Raw genomic sequence first — 16,477 nt, forward strand, 5'->3', positions numbered from 1 at the left:
AGGAGTCCAATCCTGGGCCCACTGAGATCAATGGCAAAACTTCCACTGACTTCAGTGGGGTCAGGATTTCAACTCAGGAGGTTGATTTCTCAGTCACAGCCTTCATGTTATCTCAGAGCAGCTTGTCCTGCTTCACAGGGTCACCACGAGGGGTTCGGCTGCTCTCAGCAAACCCCCAGATGCACAAGAGTCCGCCATACAAATGGTCACTAAACATTTTGTTGCCCTGGATGTTCTCCTGGAGGGTAGAGCAGCTCTGCTAGCGCCTACGGCTGAGTCTAGAGCTAAAGGCCAGTCAAAGCCCCAGGAAGTCAGTGGGAGGACTGGGCGTCACACACAATGTGGGGCTGATGTATAGCAATGCACGGTACATGTAGGTTATGATGCCTCTCCACAGAACCGACACACAAAGTTCTCCGGTAAGCACTCTGCTGCTGATTTGCTCTTTGTTTTTTTCAGCTTCTGCGTTGCAAAGAGGCCGAGAAGCTCCCACATCCAGACACTCTGGACCGTCTCGAGGAGTGGACAAAACACCCCAGCCCTGTTTTCCGTTCACTTGGTCTAAGAGGACTCGGCATCCTGGCAACCCAACCAGGGAAGGTGAGAGCCCAGGCTTGGTTAACTAGAAAACAACGAGGTGACTGTGACCTAGTGAACTGAGTTCTGGGCAGCAGCGAGGCAGTGTTCTGAGCCCACCTCTGCTGCTGACTTGCCGCACAAGTCACTGACCCTCTCAGTGCCTCCATTTCCCCAGCAGTAACAGGGATAATAACGGCCTCTCAAGCTGCAGATCTTTCCTCTGAGAGTATTTTAGATGGGATTTTACTGCTTGGATTTCAGGTGGACGTTATCATTCTCCCCCAGGCAAATTACCCCAGCAGCATTCCTGTTCCTTCTTGGAGAGACCATTCCTGGTGCTGCCACAAAGGAAGCCCTTGATTGGTCTAAAGACCTTAGCCAGCACATCACACAAGGCCCTGTCTCATAGCTCCCTCCAGTGGCAAGACCCAGCATTGCAGCACTTCCTCAGTTTTCTCCCTAGGCTTGAACAGGGACTTCACAAATGCCTCATTCAATAACACCCGTATTCAGGCTGATTTATTAAGATAAAAAGCCTTTGAAGGCCAAAGATAAAACCCTCAGAATCAAACCTGACAATGTCCAATGGACTAAAAATCAGAAACAGGATCTTCTGCCATTACCACATCTCCTCTTCTGAGCTCACCTTCAACAAAGGTTCCACCCTGTCCTAACTAAACATAGGAAAACTTAACTTTGGCCCCCTTCCTGGGCACCCCATCTGCAAGCTCCAAGGCCCCCAGGCTCTGCAGAGTTCTTTGTTCTCTTGGGGGAGGACTGCTTCCCAAGGCTTCCTCCCTGGAGGCCCTTTTCCCCCAACAGATTCCCCCTGCCTTCCCTCCCAGGGAGCTTAGGAGCCACTCCCCCCTGTTCCTGCTTCCCCTTCCTTCCTGACAGCCCAAAATAATTCTCTCCTCCTCAGCTGCATCTGATTAATGCATGGGGCTGGCTGGCTCCAAAGTCTCTGGCCATGAGAGAGGCAGATCACTCTCTTAAAGAGTGTTTCTGACCCTGCCACCAAATGATATTTCAATTCCTTGCACTATCAGTTCCAAGTTTCTCAAACTTTGCAGAGGGTTCAGCTCTCACCTAGGACTCCCCATGGGCCAGGTTTGATTTTTTCCAAAGTTTCACCATTTGGGAGATTGTCTGCATGGAAAAAGAAGGTGGCTAGAAGTTATTGTTTGTTTGTTTGTTTGTTTGTTTGTTTGTTTGTAAGTGGAAAAACTGGCCTACAGCTCAGAGATGGCTGAAGGGATTTTGCCCAATCTCCCCAGAAAAAAATCACAGACGACTGGGGACAGCATGGAAAATTTCCATCCAAAAAGGGAATGTTTTTAGGAGCGTATCAAAAGGAGCAACTAGAATGGAAACTGTGTACCAACCTTACATAGCATCTGCTATAATAATAATTAATATCACGTAGTAAAAGAGAGAAAAGCCCCGAAGCAAATCACAGCTTTGTCCACACTACACTGGTACGCCCTGGGACAGGATTCACTGATTGCCTCGTCAGGCATCCCCATCAATTCTAATGCACCATGCCTCAGACTGTGGAGAAGGAGCTTGTCTCTGACTTGGTGCCACGGGGTAGAATAAATACAGCCCTGGGACTGTGGCTTGTACTCACTGGAGGGCTGGGAGATCTGATGAGCCCCCGTGTGTGTGTGTGTAGGTGGAACAAGTCAAGGCCCTGCTGCCTGCCATCCTTTGGGGCTCGGATGAGATGGATGATGGGAGTATTCTGGAGGCCATCTCAGCTGTTCAGAACCTTCTGCAGAGCCTGGTTGGGAGTGAGCTCACCAGCGTGGCCAGGAAGCTAATCCCCTTACTCAGTGCCGTAAGTCAGACGCTCTTGACCTGCTCATCCCCAGCCAGGCAGTGTTGTGACCCTGGAGTCGTAGTGGTGGCATATCTGACCTGATCAGTTCCGAGCCATTGCCTGGGCCTCAGGCATTGGTGACACCTTGGTCTCTCATGTTCTCTGTGTGTGGCATGCAGTCGTTTGGTCTCCTGAGGACTGATACGCCTTAATCTAACCCAAGCTAATAGGCTCAATGTAGTGGTCATGGGGTGAAATGTAATGTCCTGTGCTTTGCAGTCTAGATGAATGAATGGTCTCTTCTGCCCGTAAATGCTATGAAACTATGAAAGTGTTGAACCCATTAAAGAAACCCTCCAAAGAGCCCTTCACTGTGGATGGAGTCAGCACTTACAGGCGGCCTCCAGGGAAATTTAGGAACCACTATCCTAGCCAGTGTTGTCTTCCCCTCCACCCAAACCTTTCTGCAAATGGGTGCCCTCTTGGTGGGCAGAGCATGGAGTTATTAGTCAGACTGGCCCCTGTCTGTGGTTTGCATTGTGCCGAGCTCACCCTGTAAGGAGAGTGTGAAGCTCCCTTGGTGAGATCCCCTCATGGTTGTGTGTCCATCACAGGTGAGACCCCAGGTGCGCTCTGCTGCCATCATGCTCTTTACAGAGTTGCTTAACACAGTGAAGAGGAGGCAGAAGCACCTGATGCAGGAGGAAGTGACCTGCAGCCTGGTCCCACTGCTCCTTCACTTACAGGATGAGGACCCTGACGTGGGCAAGGTGAGTCCCCACTGCCATGCGCTCCCTGGTGCAGCAGGCCCTGACTGCTCCAGCTCTCCTACTAGATCCGTCTCCAGAGCCGCCTCCCAAAAGTGCAAAATCTCAGCCATACCCACTTACCCAAGCAAGTTCCCTGGCCGTCAATGGACACACCAGTGGAGATGTTTTATGGCTCCCAGCAGCCACTTCCTAAGTCACTCAACTGCAGCCACCATGAAGATAGGAACAAAGAGATACCAAGGGTCAGCAGGATACCATGTGACCCCCACATTCCTTTCCCTCATTGATCATTTCAGCTGGCTTTTCACTGCAGAGTGACCACAGATTCCAGCTCTTTTCATGATGCAAACTCTCCTTGTCCCATCTTCTGTTGCAGAGGTGTCAGAAAGCCTTGGCTGGGTGTTTTCGGCTCCTGGGATGGGCTTGTCCTAAGCAGATTAACAGCAAGAAGGCTTGGCACAAGTATCCGCAGGTGGTGGACAAGATCTGCCAGCACTCTGTAAGTGAACAATCGGCTTCTTGTAAGTGCTGCTTCTAGATTTGGGACTGGAAACGTGCTCCCTCTCAGACTCACTGCTCTGATTGCATGTCTAGTACTAGCATTCTGCACTCTGCCTTCCTCTTAGAAACACCCAGCTCCCCCACTCCTCCCAGTGCCTGTCAGATCTGAACAGCCAGACCTGGCCAGTTCAGTACGGAGGTGAAAGCTCAGAACATAAAGAATCAGCTGATGGCAAAAATGCCTTCTGAATCCTGCAGGAAACTGGATTTCCCCATTTTTCACCTTACCCCAGCCCATTGGCCACTTCTGCACCGTATTTCCTATGCTCTGCTCCCTCTCTAATGTCCTCCCCAGTTGAAGCCCATACAGCCGGGGTTTCAGTGTTCTCTAGTGCCTGGCTCCAGCCCTGCTGCGCCAGCGGCTCAGACACCAGCAATGTGTCTGGTGACACTTTGAAATGGCCATTTAATGACTGCCTGGCATGTAGATGGTCGACCCCAGGATACATGGAGATGGGAGCTGCATTCTTCCCACCCCTCCAAACCAAGCAGCTACACGGAGATGAAATCGCTCTTCTCCTCACCCTGCAGCCCCAGCAACAAGAATCTTCTTTGGTTTCTGTTCCTAGGTGCTGAAGCTCAGGAGCGTATCTGACACCTTGCTCCAATGTCTGGATCACCTCCAAAGCCCTCAGGTTCCAATACGACGGGCAGCAGCCATCTTTATCGGTAACCGCTGCTTTTCTTAAGCAACTTCTATCTGAGAGGTTGTCCCGTGTTCTGCTTGGAGGGCACTAGCAGCAAGAATTAACCCCCTGGGATCCTAGTGTCTAGATTTCCTGCCCTTGAGGCAGTTGGGCTGGGGATTATATCAAAAGGCCTGGAGCAAATTACAACCCTATCCTCCAGCTCCACCGACTGGAATCCCTGTGGGACTGTAGCAATGCCATATCCATTGGCAATCAGGCTCTCTGTATCTTCCAAGACATGTGTCTCTTTGTCTTGGAGCTTGTAGACTTGTCTGATTGTCCCAGGGACCACTTGAAAGCTGTTTCGCCTGTTGGAAAGACTGACATTTTTTAAAAGGTAGCACCACGGGAGGTGAAAACTCCCGCAAGATTCATTTCCATTGTACGTTCCAGGTTGCACTGTTCAAAACTCAGAGCCCGCCATGGTCAGGCAAGAGAAGGAGTTGATACTTCAGTGTAAGTAGTTGCCATGTGGACATGTGTCTGTCTGTGTTTGCATGTGGAAGGAGAGCTCACTCTCATTGTGAACCATGCCAGGAAAAAGTGCAACTCCCCCACCAAGCTGCTGCATTGAGTTCAGTTTAGACGTGGCCAGAGGTAGCTGTTGAGAGAGCCTGGACATCAGTCGCAGCTTTGTTTTCTCTGATGTCAGGCGTCACTTCCATCTCCAGGTGCCAGAAGGTTTTACAAGGAGGAAGTAAATGCCAGGCAGGGTGAGAGGCCCTGGCATGTGTCAGGGAGATGGTGCTAAGGAGGTGGATGCCCCAGAATGCAGTGGAAGATGGTGCTGCCAAGGGCAGATGTCAGTGAGGACTTAAGGGGTTATCAGATGGCAACGACACTGATAGCCCTGGTGAGTCCAGAACATCTGGGAGGAGTTAGTTGCTGTGGAAGATACAGAGGCCCATGGTGCAGGTGCTGGGGCATGCTAATACGATATGTGTTTTGACCTGAGCTTCCTCTCTCTGTCTTAGCTCTCAGTGGCCTGCAGCAGGATCCGGATTCCTCTGTCCGTGTCAGCGTCTCACGGGCCATTCAGCAAGTCCGGGATCCTGGCAGAAACCAGTCACCTCGGGCCATTCAGCAAGTCCGGAATCCTGGCAGAAACCAGTCACCTCAGACCCTAGGAGCTAGATTCAGGAACCTGTTCCACTGCTTGACTGGCCAGGAGGAGAGGGAAAATGCTCCTGACAGAGATCTCATGGGTGGCCCGGACCCTTCCCAAAGCCACCGATGGGTCTCAGGAGGGCCTTGAGTTCCCACAGAGAAGTTGGTGACTGGAGGAGGTCGGCTGAGCCACCCCCCCAGACCCGAAGCCAGTGCCTGCATGATGCTGTGATAATTAACTGCATTGTTCCCCATGAGATGTAGGCAGCTGGGGATGCGTTTAAGTGACCCCTGTACTCAGCAGAATGACGGCTGCTGGCTCCAGCTAGACAAAAAGGTGACAAGACTGTTAGTGTAAAAACAAGGGCATTTGCTCTCACATCTCTGTCTTCCTTCCATAAGGGGACGAGTTGCAAGACAGCTGGTTCATTACAGCAGCCACGGCATTAATGACCTTTTCCCTTTCTTCTGATTAGGCTCCGATCTCTGATACATTCTTTGTGACCGTGTAGGAAGAGATGGAATCTGTGCATTAGCCCTCATGCTATGGAGTCATGGGAAGGTTTGGCAGCAGAAGTAGATGCTGTGTGGACTAATCTACGAATGACTAACAGGTACATGCCATATGATATGTTCACTAGCTGATCTGCAAACTTATGCTTTGGTCCCCTCATCCTTCTCCAGGTATTTATGCAGCTCCTCTCCAACCTCTAGTTCTATGCAATCCAGCCCAAATAGGGATAATTCTCCTTCACCGGCCTCTTATCTTACATAAACTGACCTTTCTCTAGACACGTATCCTACGTGATAGCTAAGTTCAAAGCTGTCTGTGAAGAGTTACAGAGGGATCTCCCAAAACTGGGCGACTGGGCAACAAAATGGCAGATGAAATCCAATGTTGATAAGTGGAAAATAACGCAGCTTCCATGTACAACTGAGGGAATTCTGCACCAAAAAATTAGAAATTCTGTAAAATTCTGCATATTGTATTTATCAAAATAACACAATATAATCACACCATTTTCAATTGTTTGCTGACACTTTTTTTTTAATAAATTACCAAAATAATTAGGGATGTTGATTAATTGCAGTTAAGTCACGTGATTACCTGAAAAAAATTAATTGCGTTTAAAATAATTAATCACGATTATTCGCAGTTTTAATTGCACTGTTAAGCAATAGAATACCAATTGAAATTTATTAAATATTTGGAATGTTTTTCTACATTTTCAAATATATTGCTTTCAATTACAACAAAAAATACAAAGTGTACAGTGCTCAGTTTATATTATTTTAATTACAAATATTTGCATTCTAAAAATGATAAACAGAAGAAACAATATTTTTCAATTCACCTCATACAAGTACTGTAGTGCAATTTCTTTATTGTGAAAGTGCAACTTACAAATGTAGAGGGTTTTTTTGTTACATAACTGCACTCAAAAACAAAACAATGTAAAACTTTAGAGCCTACAAGTCCACTCAGTCCTACTTCTTGTTCAGCCAATCGCTAAGACAAACAAGTTTGTTTATATTTGCAGGAGATAATGCTGCCTGCTTCTTGTTTACAATGTCACCTGAAAGTGAGAGCAGGCGTTCGCCTGATACTGTTGTAGCTGGCATCACAAGATATTTACATGCCAAATGCCCTAAAGATTCATATGCCCTTTCAAACATTCATGCTTCAACCACCATTCCAGAGGACATGCATCCATGCTGATGACAGGTTCTGCTCGATAACGATCCAAAGCAGTGTGGACCGACGTATGTTCATTTTCATCATCTGAGTCAGAGGCCACCAGCAGAAGGCTGATTTTCTTTTTTTAGTGGTTTGGGTTTTGTAGTTTCCACATCAGAGTGTTGCTCTTTTAAGACTTCTGAAAGCATGCTCCACACCTCGTCCCTCTCAGATTTTGGAAGGCACTTCAGATTCTTAAATCTTGGATCGAGTGCTGTAGCTATCTTAAGAAATCTCACATTGGTACCTTCTTTGCATTTTGTGAAATCTGCAGTGAAAGTGTTCTTAATACGAACAACATGTGCTGGGTCATCATCCGAGACTGCCATAACATGAAATACATGGCAGAATGCAGGTAAAACAGAGCAGGGGACATACAGTTTCCCCCCAAGGAGTTCAGTCATAAATTTAATTAACACATAATTTTTTTAACAAGCGTCATTAGCATGGAAGCATGTCCTCTGGAATGATGGCTGAAGCATGAAGGAGCATACAACTGTTTAGCATATCTGGCATGTGACACCAGCTACAAAAGTGCCATGCGAATGCCTTCCTCACTTTCAAGTGACATTGTAAATAAGAAGCAGGTGGCATTATGTCCGGTAAATGTGAACAAACTTGTTTGTCTTAGCGATTGGCTGAACGAGAAGTAGGACTGAGTGGACCTGTAGACTCTAAAGTTTTACATTGTTTTATTTTTGAATGCAGGTGGGTTTTTTTACATAATTCTACATTTGTAAATTCAACTTACATGATAAATTCAACTTTCATAAGTACTACAGAACTTGCAATGGGGGAATTGAAAAATACTGTTTATATTCTTTTTTTACAATGCAAATAGTTGTAATAAAAATAAATATAAACTGAGCACTGTACACTTTGTATTCTGTGTTGTAATTGAAATCAATATATTTGAAAATGTAGAAAACATCCAAAAATATTTAAATAAATGCTATTCTATTATTGTTTAACAACGTGATTGATCACACAATTAATCGCGATTAACTTTTTTAATCACTTGACAGCCCTAAAATACTTGAAAATGGCATGATTATATTGCATTATTTTCACAAATAAAATTATTTAGAATTTTGCAGGATTTAAATTTTTTAATTTTTTTTGGTGCAGAATTTTTAATTGTTGGTGCAAAATTCCCTCAGAGTACCAGGTGAGTCCAGGTGCAGAGGGGATCTGGATGCACAGGGGCTCGTTGGGGGGTTCTGGGTGCAGTGGGAATGAGCCTCTGCAGGGGAGTCCAGGTGAAGGTGGTTAGGGCTCAGCAGGGGTGGAGGGAGGCTGGGTATGGTGGGCTCAGCAGGGGTCTGGGTGCTGGGGAATGGGTCTTGGTGGGATGGGGGTCAGGGGGCAGCTGGTTGGGGCCAGGTGGGTTGGGGGTCCGGGAGTGGGGGATTCCCAATGCAGAGGGTTGGGCTCAGGGGAGAGGTTGTGCAGGGTGATTGCTGAGTGTGTGTGTCTGGGTGTGGGGAGGTCTGGATGTGGGGGGACTTGGGAGAGGAATTCCAGGTGAGCAGGTGAGGCTTGAGGGAGAGGGGTTTGGGGTGCAAGAGGGTCCAGATGTACAGGGGTTGAGTGGAAAGCAGGACCAGCTCCCCATACAATGACCCCTCCCACATGGTCGAGAAGCAATGGCACCAGGAAGTGGGGGAAGGATTCACTATATGGGGAGCTGCTCCTTCTGTCCACACAACCCCCGTGCATCTGGACGACTCCCCACACCCAAACCTCCCCGCTGAGCCTCACCACCTGCACCCAGACACCACCCCCACCAAGCACATCCACAGTCCAGAGCTTCCTAGAGCCGGGGGAGGTTTTGGGTTGATCTGACCCAGATTCAGCTGCTCCATGACAGGGACTCAAGGAGAGGGGGAACTTTGTCACCATCGTTCTCCTCCCCCCTCCCCAGGGGGCATCCCCAGACACCTCCTTCCTCCCTGCAGTGACTTACCTCTCCCTCGGCTACTCCGGGTGCCCAAACAGACACGACCATGCTGCCAGGGAGGGGTGAGTGAGCACTGGAGCAGCTTCTCATTGCTTCCCCACATAAACTATTTTTCTGCGGGGAAGCAAAGAGAATCTGTGGGGGGACATGTTTCTGCATGTGCAGAATGGCACAGAATTCCCCCAGGAGTATTCCATAGAAGGAAAGATTAAAAAGACTGGGGCTTTTCAGCTTGTAAAAGAGACAACTAAGGGATGATATGATAGAGGTCTATAAAATCATGACTGGTGTGGAGAAAGTGAATAGGGAAGTGTTGTTTACCCTTTGTGTAACAGGGTAAATCAGGGGTTAGCCAATGAAATGAATAGGCAGCAAGTTTAAAACAAACACAAGGCGGTACCTCTTCACACAACGCAAAGTCAACCTGTGGAACTTGTTGCCAGAGGATGTTGTGAAGGTCAAAGGTATAACTGGGTTCAAAAATAACTAGGTACATTCATGGAAGATAGCCACTGATGAACCTATTAGCTAAAATGGTCAGGCACACAACCCTATGCTCTGGGTGTCTGTAACAAGGTGCTGCAGGACCCTCTTGGCTCCTAACCCTGTTGGGCTGATAAAGTCACTCAGAGAATCTGGGTTCAGTAACCACTGGTGCAGTTTATTTACACGTTGTGCTCTCACCACCTTTTCACCATACAAGTAGCCCTTTACCTATAGGCGGGAGGGAGGGGAGAGCTACCTCCCTGCTTCCACTTCCTGCCTTTTCCCTTTCTTCCTGCTCCCCTCCTGGCTTCCTTCCCCTGAGGTTTTTATACAGCCCCAGCCTAATTAGGCAGCAGCTGTCTCTGCTTCCCCAATTAGGGCCAGGTGGTCTAACCAGCTCCAATTCACCTCCCTTAATTGGAACTGGAGTGACCGAGGGCTGGCTCAGCAGCTCCTGCTCAGCTCCGTCACAGTGTCTCTGGGACTGGATGACAGGGGATGGATCACTTGATAAATTGCCCTGTTCTGTTCATTCCTTCTGAAGCATCTGGCACCGGCCACTGTCAGAAGATGGAATGCTGGGCTAGATGGACCATTGGTTTGATCCAATATGGCTGTTCGTATGATCCAGGCCTCTAGTTCCCCTTGGACAGTTAAATAAAACCCTTCATCTCTCCACCCATTGACATTATATAATCTCACTTTTCTTTAGACACTTGGGCCAGCACTTTCAAACACGGATGTCAAAAGTTAGGTACCTAAAGCCATACTTCTTCTTCAACACTTCGCTGAACGGTTGGCCATAGCAATTGTTCACCGTTGATCCATTCCTGTGCTTGACGGGCCGAGAGCCCAACATCGGAATAGACTTGAGACACCCACGTAATAGGGGGCTTGCCTTTGGGCTGCCTCCACCCCTTGATTGGTGAAATTTTCTCTTGGATGTTACGAGCCAGTCAAAGAACGGCGTTAGCCGGAACGTCTTGTGGCATACTCGCAACACGTCCGAAAAGCATAAGACGCCATTTGCAGACAATGGCCCCAGTAGTCTGCAGACCAGAGCAACCATAAACATCTGCATTACAAATGAAGTCATTCCACTCTATGCCCAATATACAACATTGGCATTTTGTGTGGAAAGCCTCCAGCTTTGCCCACTCTGAGTGGCGCAGTCTCCATGTTTCGCAACCGTACAGCCGTACGGAGAGGATATAGCTCGACTAGCTCCTGAACTTGGTTGTCGTGCCGAGATGATGTTGATTCATTGTAAACGACCCCTGGCAGAGGCTGCACTGCCACACTCAAGCACCTCAATAAATGGCCTGATCTTTCTCAAATGCTGAATACCAAGAACTTCTCACTCAAATCTGCCAAAGCCATGGCTGCTCAGCTCCTCTGAAAATCAATCCACTTGTTTATGAATGTCAGTGCCAGACTTTGGACAGTGACATAGGAAGACATTGGCCTGCGCCTATGCATGGACCCTCATCCTACGATCCAGCCCCTCAACGGATACATCCCAGCTTCTAACTGTGAGCCATTCAGCTACAATGGGGAGGCCTAGATGCTGTAAGTGAATTAACACGTAATGATAGATTGATTGATAGATAGTATAAACTATTATTTCTACCATCTGCCATATGGATTTACTCTGCAGAGCTTGCTGTCCCTGTTACTCATGGGTATTTATGTTCCAGAGCCCCACACCACTGTGCTGGCCATGAGAGAGGGAAGGATTTCAGGCCCAAGGCCCAAGTGGGGCGGGAAGAAGCACAGACTCACCTCCGTTGCCTTCTTTGCTGAGGTAAGTTTGTTGACTTGTTGAACTGAGATTGCAGAGCGTAGCTCAGTCCCATATTCTCACAACTGGCAGTGCCCCATATGTGTGTCTGGGGCACCTTGCATCCTGCTTTCTTGACCTGTAAGTGGGGTGGCCTGGGGTTTATGTAAAAGGCAGAAATTGTGTTGAAGCCATAATCATCCAGATACTTCTGAGAAAATCCGTCTGGAACAGTGGAAATAGCGCAGCATTTGGCCATCAGTCCCTCAGTAGTTTCCCAGATTGTGACTGCGTTCGATTTCCCATGAGACGTCTTGAAAGCTGCTCTCTTTGTTGAGAGGCTGAACCTCTGAAAGTTCGCCCTGGAGAACGTAAGCATTGACGGAAGAGCCGTTGTGTTGATTCCCTAGGGTGCCTCTCCAGCACGCCGGCAGACAGACCCAGATCAGGAGGCCTGGCGCTGAATGATGTGGTTTGGGGCAGCCGCTGACTACAATAACCCCTGGTGTGTAGCTAGGCTGTGCGCACTGCACACTGGGTTCCCAACTGCAGGATTTGACTCGTAGCCTTTAAAAAAAAAAGTTTTGAGGTGCAGAAGGCCAAGGAAAAATGTGACACCCTGTCCCAGACCCTGAGCTATTTCTGTGGTACCGGGGTCCCTTTACGAACACAGCAGCCATCTCCATACAGCAGCTAACACACACACACACAAAAAAGCTTCCATTATCCTTAAATCCTGTCCCTGTCCCTCTTCCATCCTGCTCTGTCCTTTATTACACAAAGGCCTTGGCTACACGTACATCAGCGTGTGGGGTGCGTGTAGCTACACAAGAGAGGCTGTGGTAGGGAGGACAGCCAGGCTCAGCTCAGGGAGCTGCCGGTGCCATTCCCCACTGTCTCCCCCCGGCCAGAGCCTTTCCCCACTGGACTCTTTCACTGCGGCGGGGAAAGGCTCTGGCAGAGGGGAAGGGGCAGGACTCTACCCTACTAAATAGAGCAGCACAGACATGGGAGGCCTTGCATGGGCATGTAGGGTGCATAGCCATAGGGGTCAAGCGTCCCTTTACTTGCCTAAGCCAGGCCTCACCATCTACACTGCTGTTACACCTGTGCTGGCAGGGTCGGAATAGCCCCAAGCGCAGCCCTACCCAAAGCAGCCGCCTCTGTTCCTGGAGTCCTAATTGACTGCGCTTGAACTAAGAGGCTTGGGGATTGCAAAGGAAGGCAGGGTCCCAGTTAACACCCTACCCTGGAAGCAGCCTCTCTGCCGGGACTCCGTCCTGGGAAACAGTTCCCTCTTAGGACTCTGTAGTGTTCCTCCAAAACATGAGTGCTCTTTGGGGTAAGGCAGAAACTAGTCATGTAAGGTTTTAGAGTAGCAGCCATGTTAGTCTATATCCGCAAAAAGAACAGGAGTACATGTAAGCCACTCACCACAGGGTGGCGCTGATGCTTTGTCTCCCCTACATTTTTCTCCTCCTAGGTCCCTTTGCAGCGGATCAGATTATGTCCGGTCTCTGTGCCCATTGATACAGGCTGGGTAGCAGGAGCCCTTCAGCCCCACGGTGACATGGGCTGTTACGTGTTTCAATGATTAATCCTTCTTCGACCTATTCCAGGCCGGAAGGGCCGAGATGCTGTTTCCTGAGGAGCTGTTCCAGGACTAGCTAGGTAAGCACAGACACGGGCGGTGCACCACAGCTCTAGGTACACCCCTGTAACCCTAGAGGGGCAGGAAACGTGGTCCTTTCCGGTGGAAACGATGGTCGTTTTAATATGAGTGTAGAGTGTTTAGATGCACGCTGGATGGACAGAAGCAGAGAGTTTGGAAGATCAATATATAGCTGAAGCTCATTGTTTTTATTGTGGTTTTTTTCCCTCTCTCATAGGAGCCTTTCCAAGCGTCACAGAAGAACGGTCCAGAGTTAATATGGCCTAGAGTTGTTTGTTGCATAATAAAGCTGCTGCTGATTTCCAAGTGTGTGCGGCCAACTTTCCTCACTGCGCACTAGGCTGCGTGTAGCCATGTGACTGAGATGTCGGACTTTTCTTTTCTGGGCACCAGGGCCGGCTCTGGGCACCAGCGCCCCAAGCATGTGCTTGGGGCGGCACTTTGCAAGGGGCAGCACTCTCCCCCCGCACCCTCCCCTTTTTTTTTTTGGCTTGGGACGGCAAAAAGCTGGGAGCCGGCCCTGGCCAGAGCCCTGCTCTTGAGAGCCAGAGCATTGTCCCTCTGGAGCCGAGCCCGGGCTGTGGCGGTGAGAGGGGCTCCCGGAGTTTGTGAGGAGCCGGGGAGGGAGGGAAGCGGGGCCCGGGATGCAGGGAGGGAGGAGGGGTCCTGCTGCCGCCACCGCTGCTGCTCTGACAGTCTCCTCAGGGCGGCGCGGCGTTTCCCCGCCTGAGTGGGCTGTGCAGGGCGCCGCTGGGCTAGGTGGGGGGCGCGGATCCCGGCTCATGCGCCGATGGAGCGAGTGGCTGGGCAGCCCGAGCTGCCAGGGAGCTGCCACCGCCCCCTCCTGCCTCCGGATCCAGCCCACCGCACACCTCCTCCCACACCTCAACCCCCTGCCCCAGTCCTGAGCCCCATCCCACACCCAAACTTCTTCCTGAAGCCCACCCCCCACCCCTGTGCCCTACTTAGACCCCCGTCCTGCACTCCAAATGCCTCGTCACCAGCCCATACCCTCAGCTGGAGCCCTCACCCCCCACATCCCAACCTCCTGCCCCAGCCTGGATCCCCCACACACACCTTGAACCCGTCATTTCTGGCCCCAGCCCAGAACCTGCACCACCCACTCCAAAGCCCATGTCCCCTCCCACATCCCAACCTCCTACCTCAGTGAGTGGGGGTGGGGCCTTGGAGACAGGGCGGGGCAGGGCCTCGGAGATGGGGTGGCCATGGACGGGGCCTTGGAGAAGGGTCGGGGCAGGGGTGTTCAGTTTTGTGCGATTAGAAAGTCAGCAGCCCTAACGCTGACTTTTGGGTGCGGGGGGCAAAGCCGGGGGGGCTGCTGTAGTCTGAGCAATGGCTGGAGTTCCAAGTGGTGCCTGTTGGCTCATAGTGGAGCAAGTTCAGCCTTTCCTTTCGAAGACTCAGCGGGGCATTTTTGAAGGAGAATCTCAGCTTTCTTCTTCCTTTCTTTCAAATGAGTCGCTCTAGCTTTTCTGGCTGTGGGTAAATGCTTGAAAATGTGAACTCCAAAGGCTCAAAAACCAGAGAGCAAATCATTTATTGATTTATTAACCTCGTGATTTTGGGGGGACATGACATGATTTTTGAACACGGGGTGTTGGCCCTACTGCCTCTGTGTCTAACCCTTGGCAGGGGGAAAGGTACTTCCTCCTCGTGGGTTGCCAGTTTAGGTTGGACATATTCCTGAAGGTTTCATAACATGACATAATCGTTAATTAAAGATTAATCTTGAATTCATGGCGACGTCAAGCCAATCCTGAAGGCTTGGCAACCCTACCTGCAGCACAAGCTGCTTTCTCTCAAGAAGAAACACCTACAAGCGGACATCCCCCAGCTCTGCCCCCTCTCTGTTTTCTTGCTCCATTTTATCATTCTGTCTTCATCACAAATCACCCTTTCCCCTGCCCTGTGGGTCATTCTATCTGTTCCTCTTCCCTGCGCGTCTCTCTCCCTCCATCTTTGTTCCTCGTTCTCTGGTCCCACCTGTTTTCTCCCTCCTTCCCTTATTCTCTACCCCATCTCCTGCTTTGCCCACCCTTGATTAATCTCCTACCTAGAAATTTAGCCAGGAGAGTGGGGGTAACCCCCCAATTCGGGCAAAATGTGGTGTGGGATCTTCAGCAACTACCCCTGGTTGGGATCTCAGTTTTACAGCTCCTCCGGCAGGTGGTCCAGCAGCAGAGCGCCCCCTAGCCCCGCTGGCTCAGTATTGACACAAGGGACCTCCCTCCAGCTCCTGCATCCCAAGCAGTGCAGGCTGGAAGGTTCCTAATTGGCCAGCGGGGAAATCAGACCAAATATGAGTGACATTTGATGAGGAGGTAAACAATCATGTGTTAAAAGGTCTTGCAAAAACAAATCCTCAGGTGCCTGCAGATGCTCCTACACCTTGGGATTCTCTGACATCACAGCCTGCTCCTGTTCCTCCTCCTGGTCATTTGTAGATAAAAGCCTGAAACACTGGGAGAGCTTTAATTTTTTCTGCCGCATGCAGAGGTAACAGGATAAATGATCCACACCTCTGCTTACTTCTCTGTGGGAAGAACACACCCGCTCTGCATTGCTCGAGCCACAGGGTGACTCATGGGAACGCAAACGTTCTCACTGACCTCCGGAGAGCCACATCAAACACGGAGCCGTGGCAGGAAACAAAACTACCAGCCTGTAGGTCATGGCAAGTTTGGGTCTGGATGGACTGTATTTCACCTGCAAACTGTTAACAATATAGGCAGCTCTAGAGGGAGTGCCACCAAAACACGCCCCATTCAGCTTTGTGTCGACAAGAGCAACTAAGGACACGGACAATAATAGACCCAGAACGAGATTCTTGACATCACTGGTTCCCTAGGCCTAGGGCATAGGTTTCTGGTCCTATGCCCAGTGCAATTCAAATCATTATTATTATTTATTTGGATTTCAGTAGGGCCTAACAGCCCCAGTCCATTGTGCCAGGTGCTGTAGATGTGTTTGTTATGTATATTACCATACGATCTAGGTGCCCCAGTCATGGACTAGGCCCCATTGTGCCAGGTGCTGCACAAACACAGCACAAAAGACAATCCCTGCCCTGCTCTACTCTGCGCTGGTTAGGCCTCAACTGGAGTATTGTGTCCAGTTCTGGGCACCGCATTTCAAGAAAGATGTGGAGAAATTGGAGAGGGTCCAGAGAAGAGCAACAAGAATGATTAAAGGTCCAGAGAACATGACCTATGAAGGAAGGCTGAAAGAATTGGGTTTGTTTAGTTTGGAAAAGAGAAGACTGAGAGGGGGCATGATAGCAGTTTTCAGGCAT

At 49.7% G+C, this 16,477-nt stretch overlaps 1 protein-coding gene across 10 annotated transcripts in view; it reads left to right on the forward strand.

The window, feature by feature from the left end:
- LOC120395173 (maestro heat-like repeat-containing protein family member 7) overlaps positions 1-13,470 on the forward strand; it is a 37,617-nt gene extending 24,147 nt beyond the window's left edge. For 5 of the 10 annotated variants that reach the window (XM_039519390.1, XM_039519336.1, XM_039519396.1 and 2 more), the window contains 12 exons: positions 460-600; positions 2,255-2,419; positions 3,016-3,171; positions 3,548-3,670; positions 4,302-4,401; positions 4,815-4,877; positions 5,396-5,865; positions 6,005-6,142; positions 10,425-11,281; positions 11,410-11,516; positions 12,976-13,163; positions 13,382-13,470. In XM_039519390.1, coding sequence (XP_039375324.1) covers positions 460-600; positions 2,255-2,419; positions 3,016-3,171; positions 3,548-3,670; positions 4,302-4,401; positions 4,815-4,877; positions 5,396-5,676 — 1,029 coding nt within the window. In that variant the 3' untranslated portion in view covers positions 5,677-5,865; positions 6,005-6,142; positions 10,425-11,281; ... (1 more) ...; positions 12,976-13,163; positions 13,382-13,470. Of the gene's footprint in view, positions 1-459; positions 601-2,254; positions 2,420-3,015; positions 3,172-3,547; positions 3,671-4,301; positions 4,402-4,814; positions 4,878-5,395; positions 5,866-6,004; positions 6,143-10,424; positions 11,282-11,369; positions 11,517-11,902; positions 11,998-12,975; positions 13,316-13,381 lie in introns of those variants that run through there. The other 5 variants (XM_039519349.1, XM_039519365.1, XM_039519357.1 and 2 more) reach the window with 5 other exon arrangements.
- The last annotated feature ends 3,007 nt before the right edge of the window (positions 13,471-16,477 follow it).

The sequence above is a fragment of the Mauremys reevesii genome, linkage group 1 (genome assembly GCF_016161935.1).
Source record: "Mauremys reevesii isolate NIE-2019 linkage group 1, ASM1616193v1, whole genome shotgun sequence".
Lineage (NCBI taxonomy): Eukaryota > Metazoa > Chordata > Testudines > Geoemydidae > Mauremys > Mauremys reevesii.